Source organism: Kryptolebias marmoratus, linkage group LG9 (assembly GCF_001649575.2).
Source record: "Kryptolebias marmoratus isolate JLee-2015 linkage group LG9, ASM164957v2, whole genome shotgun sequence".
Lineage (NCBI taxonomy): Eukaryota > Metazoa > Chordata > Actinopteri > Cyprinodontiformes > Rivulidae > Kryptolebias > Kryptolebias marmoratus.
This window is the reverse complement of record NC_051438.1, coordinates 27,941,996-27,947,713: the sequence shown is the minus strand read 5'-3', so window position 1 is coordinate 27,947,713 and position 5,718 is coordinate 27,941,996. Positions and strand designations below refer to the sequence as shown.

At 42.7% G+C, this 5,718-nt stretch overlaps 1 protein-coding gene across 1 annotated transcript in view; it reads left to right on the top strand.

Moving 5' to 3' along the window:
• The first annotated feature begins 3,820 nt into the window (after window positions 1-3,820).
• leprotl1 (leptin receptor overlapping transcript like 1) overlaps window positions 3,821-5,718 on the top strand; it is a 6,838-nt gene continuing 4,940 nt past the window's right edge. The window contains exons 1-3 of the mRNA XM_037977352.1: window positions 3,821-3,839; window positions 4,748-4,865; window positions 5,219-5,294. Coding sequence (XP_037833280.1) covers window positions 3,828-3,839; window positions 4,748-4,865; window positions 5,219-5,294 — 206 coding nt within the window. The 5' untranslated portion in view covers window positions 3,821-3,827. The remainder of the gene's footprint in view (window positions 3,840-4,747; window positions 4,866-5,218; window positions 5,295-5,718) is intronic.

The following is a 5,718-nucleotide window of genomic DNA, read 5'->3' as shown; positions in this document are numbered from 1 at the left end:
TGGAATATAATGAAGTTAATAGGTCCTGCTCACCCAAACTTCTTGGTCTGTTATGTTTCATCAAACTCACCTCTCTTACCCTCTACCCCTGTTTAACCTCATCCCTTCTTCATCCAATCTTCCCTTCATCCCATCATCCTCACATAGCCATGCTTTACTCTTGTTGCTGCAGGTTCCGTCTGGGGTGGTGGTGGTGGTGGTGGTGGGGTCCTATACGGGCTCGGGAAATAAAGGAACTAATTTTCCCGAAGGCTATACCCCCACGTTGAGTCTTCATCTCTCTAACCCTCCAGCATTCTTCCCAGAAGACCAAGCCAAGCTCTTTCACCGCCTTCCTGCAATAAATCTTTAAACCTTCTATCTTTGCGGCTTGGTCCTTTTTCAAAGATAAATGTAAGACATAACAAAAAGGGGAAACAGGAAAAAAACAAGCTACTTCTCCTGTCCTCTGAATCTCACGCCTCTAAGTGTATGAAGTCTGTATGTAGGTGTTTTAACCTCAGCAAACGTTCAAGAAAGAGGGGCGTAAAAGGGGGAGCATCTTCTTCCTTGTCATATTCGCCTTAGGCACCTTTAAGGGGCAAAAATTCTGCAACCTGCTGACTCATCTTCACACAATGTAAATATGCTTCAGAAACTTTGAATGGGCTTCACCATCTGGGTTCAGTCCGGTTGATTCGAGTTGCCTGGGTCTGGACCCAGACTCCACCAGTGTTGCCAGGTGTACGATAATTATCGTATTTGTACGATAATTTTGCCCTCTGTACGATGTACGATCAATAATCCCCAAAGAGGCCAAATATACGATAATTTGACCATTCCCTGAATGTGTGTAATGTGTAATCGGTTGTAACCAGCCTGTCGCAACTGCCTGTCATGTTTTTTTTTTTTTTGTGAACCCTGAAGGCATCTGTTTCCGGAAACGGATGCATGATTGGCTGGAATTTTCAGCCATGATTGGCTGAATAGTCTGCTGCGCCCGCCCCATGAGTGAGGAAAAAAAAAAAGAAAGAAAGAAAGAAGCAGCCAGTCTGGAAGAAGAAGAACTGAGCACCTGTCAGACACTATTCAACTCTAGAGTGACTTTAGTGCATCAATAGACTTGTTATTTTGGTTATGACGGGTGTACGATAATTTCCCTCAAAATACGATAATTTTATGTCTCTGGCACGATAGTCCTACATTTCTGACCTGGCAACACTGGGCTCCACCAAGGTGCAGGTCTGATCTCCACAGTATGTTGGGAGGCACTTATCACGGTACTGTTTAATTTGGTTAGATAATCTGACATGTCCTTATATTGTACTTGTAACATACTGCTGTCTGAGGACAAGGCATTTTCCTTCCTATTAAAACTTCATGTAGACTCAAAATCAAAGCAGCATTCGAAGTAGATCTCATATTGAACAATACTATGACTAAAGCTTCTGTCCATTTTAGTTAAATGTCTGCGCAGACTTTAGCCAATCTTTTTTTCAGTGTTCTGTTAGCTCGTTCCATGAGCCCCTACACGACACCAAACTTATGATTATTCCCAAATGTGTTTCCAACTTCTCTAAGTTCCACAACAGCAGAAGAGGTCACCAATGTGCCAGTCTGAGTGTGGTGACTGTATCCATCGCAAAACAACGTCATATCTGGTTCCCTAACAAGATCTTTTAAATGGTTTTAACTCACACAATCATGGTCTTGCTTTATATCCGTCTCTGTGGCCATGTTAGCACCTCGACTTGTAAAGTGTTATCTGTGATTTATCTAAAAGTTGTCTAAGGCTTTCTGTCCTTTGGTCTAATTTTGAACTATAATACATCAAAACCTTTCTCTCAGATGCGCCTTTTCCCCCCTTTGAAACAGGACGGGATTAACAAATCTGTTCTGTTCATCAACATCTGGATGAAACGACAGTGAATAATTTGAGGCACATGCGTCAAACACAAATTTTCTGTCTGCATCCTCTGTCCGTTCCAGCGGGGATGCATCATTTTTACAGCCTACAGATGAAATCGGGCTTCTCAGAGGAGTCAGAATAGAGCACTTTGAGATGGTGTCAGTTGTGGACCTGTGGAAAATACAATTCTGCTTAAAAAAGTTACACTGGAACATCCCACCTGCAATTTAGACTTTGACACTTAAAAATCACACAAACAAACGACGGAGCCGAATCTCAGCAGCGTTCATCACATCACCAGAAGACTTCTAAGAGTATGTCATCGATATGATGAAGCAACACAACGCCTTGGGGCAAAGCCAAATCTGCCAGGACTTGTTTAAGGACATAATTTAAAAACTGCTGGTGAGTCAACAAAGCCCTGCGGCAAACGAGAATAGGTGAACTGTTTTGCCTTAAAGGTAACAGATTTTGAGATTCTGCATGGGCACGTATTTTCTGACAGCCAAGCAGGATTTGATCACTGGACCCCAAAATTTCAACCCACCACAACTAAAAACCTTCAGGTTCACACCTCACCAAGCGTGTACGGTTCTGTCAGTGGCTCTGACATTTTCACCGCATCAGCCGCTCCTTCAGATCCCACATGAAGTCAGGTCAAGTTTATTTGTACGGCACATTTCAGCAACAAGGCAGTTCAAAGTGCTTTACATCATAAAAACACAAAATTAAAGAGTCACGTTATTAATAATTCTTAATAAGAAGGAAGAACGATTTGTTCGAAAGAACGAATCTTTTGAGTGAACGAACTGAACCAAATCACTGATTTGTTCCTTACTTGGTTCAGTTGAGAAAATAAATCAATAAAATAAGAACGAAATAATAATAAAACAACACTTTGCTCAGTTGAGTTCAGCGGGAGTGGAACTTCCTCATTCTGTGACTCACTAATGTCATAAATCTAAACCACTTAGCAGCGTGCGCCATGTGGGCAGGGCGGGATTGTTGTTCACACCTGCGTGAAAGTCACTTGAGATTCATTTACTGTAAATAAACTTCATGAATCACTCAGAAGATGAAAGAGTCCGACTCTGCCCTGAGGAACCATTTCCTCCTCGCGGGGATTTGCTCTCGGGCTTTTGGCAGCGGTGAACGTTTATCCAAACTAACTGCTAATGTTGAGTCAGGCTTCATGAAAATAAATGTGCACACGCCCTGTCCCCATTATCTTAACAGACTGAGCGACACAAAGTAACGAGAAGACAGGAGACAGAAGAAGAGCGAGAGAGACTCACAGCAGCCAAGCTGCAGCAGCGGGGCGCGGGAGGGCGATCTTTAGGTCATAACAATAAGAAGCAGAAAAGAAAAACTCTTGTTTACGTTTTTTGAATGGGTTGCTTGCTGTTGTTGTGTTGTGACACTCGCTAAGGGATTCAGTGAACAAACTGCTGATTCACACAGAAACAACATACTGCCAAGTGATTAGTTTGCTTAGTACTGTGCTGGAAGTGGCGCTGTTTATTTGTGTACTGCACGGCTAAACATATTTAGTTCTTTGCCTCTAGCTTTAGAAACTGGACAATTTCACTCAGTCCCAGAGGAGGATCCAAAATGTTCTCTGAAATGCATTTCTTATTTGATTGTCTTTTGTATACTGTTATGGTTCTGGCTCTTAAACCATAACAAATGAAAGGGAAGGAAGGAATGGGTTAACTTAAGAGGAATTTATTTAACAAAAATAATAGCTGGTTAGAAAGGAAAGGGAGGAAAGGGGAGACAAAAAGAATGAGCTCTGTAGTCAGAGAAAGTGGTGGATCTGACATCATCTGGAGACACTGGCCAGCTGCCTCCACCTCCAATCAGCACCAATTAAGGAGAAACATGGACGTTAGAGACCCAGAGGAAAAGGCCTTGGGTCGTAACAATACGACTCTCAGAAATGAATTGTTTGGTAAAGTTCTTGATGTTTACCTGGATTGTTTTTATTTGAGTGATGAAGATAAACTACAGTATTTATTTAAATATTGTGTTTCAGTTAGCTCAGTTTGTTTTAAAAGCCTGACATCTTCTAAAGACGACACTTTCTGTTTGAAGGATGTTGGTCTCTGTCTGCATCTTTGAAATATATTTGTCTTATATGGGCGCCTTTTATGGTGTACAGCACAAAAGAAATAAACTAAACTTACTACCTAACTAACTAACTAACTAATAAGCTGTGTGAATTAAAGGATTCTGTGAACGAATCATTTTAATGAACTGATTCTAGAGATTCAGTTCACTTCAAATAGCTGCCGTTTCCATCACTACCGGGCAGCCGGAAGTCGGAGACGTTTACTTCCGGGTTAAAAACAACAATCTTTATTTAAAATAAACAAATAAATTTAGAAAACACAGCACTTTAATAAACACACAAATGACAATTTTTATGAAAAATTTACTGACACTTTTCTTTAAAAAATAAATAAATAAAACAAACCGACGCATTACGATGACGCATTCAAGGACAGCCTTAAAAATCGGATCAAACGAGCGCTGAACGTTAAAAAGGCCGAAAACCTCAGCGCACGTTGCTTTTAACAAAAGGATCGGATAAAAACAAAAAAATAGAAACGATACTAATAAAAAATATTATGCTTAGGGTTTTACGACGGCAATCACATGGATCATTTAGTCGTTTTTCTAATAAATGAGACTTTTATTAAATGTTAAGAGCATTTTTGCTGCTTTGTTTGTTTCACTCTGTGCTCCACATTGTCCAAACAGAAATAATTTACTTAATTTATTACATCTGAAAGAAGCAGTTAAGCTGTCATAACTTGTTTGTGCGTGAAGGTGATCATTTCCGACTTTTATTTGCAGTACGCGAACGCCGCATGGCTGGGACTCTTCATCCGTGGAGGAGGAGGAGGGGGTACTGTTGTCATCCATCGGGGTAGCGAGTCGGGCTTTTGTCCAGGAGAAATGGCCGGGATTAAAGGTACAACGCGTCTTTAATTTCCGAAACCGTTTGGATTTCGGTTCGGATTACGTCACCGGATTAAAAACGCGCACGAGCGCTTTATAGAAAAGCTAAGAGGTGTTAGCATGGCGGCCCGGGCGGGGGTACCGCAGGGGGGCTAGCTCCTCAGCCCGCATTGTTTTCCCGCCTCCCCGCCGGTTCGTGGTTGTAGTTAACCGTAATGAATGCGGTTCTTACCGCCGGTGAGAGGCGAACCGAGCCGCGGATTAACGGCTCGGCCGGCCGCTGCACGTGAACCGGCTGGTCCGTCACATGAGGAGGCTCGGCTGATGGTCTCCTCCTCCCACCTCCTCTCTCTGCCTGTCTTCCAGCTCTCATCAGCCTGTCCTTCGGAGGAGCCGTCGGCCTCATGTTCCTCATGCTCGGATGCGCCCTCCCCGTTTACGAGTGAGTAGCAGCGACACGGAACCGACCCGGAACCGGGCCGGTTCGGACCCCGTTTAAGACACATTCATGGTTGAACTTTGGGTTGCCAGGTTTGTTTGTTGTTAGCGGCTGAATGCGTCCATTACCAATGTCCAACTAGTCATCCTCCTCCCTGTCCTCTGTGTCCTCTCTAACATCTGTCCCTCCTCTGTCCAAACAGGCTCTGTCTCTAACTTTGTCCCCCAGTTGTCCAGCCGGTCCCGCACCTCTAATCCTGTCCACTCCTAAAATCAAATCAAATCAAATTTTATTTGTATAGCACATTTCAGCAGCAAGGCATTTCAAGGTGCTTTACATAATTAAAAAACAAAATAAAAACAGCATGTGACAATGAATAAACAGTAAGAAAGAGACAAACATCAAAACCCCGCACTCTAACCCTAAT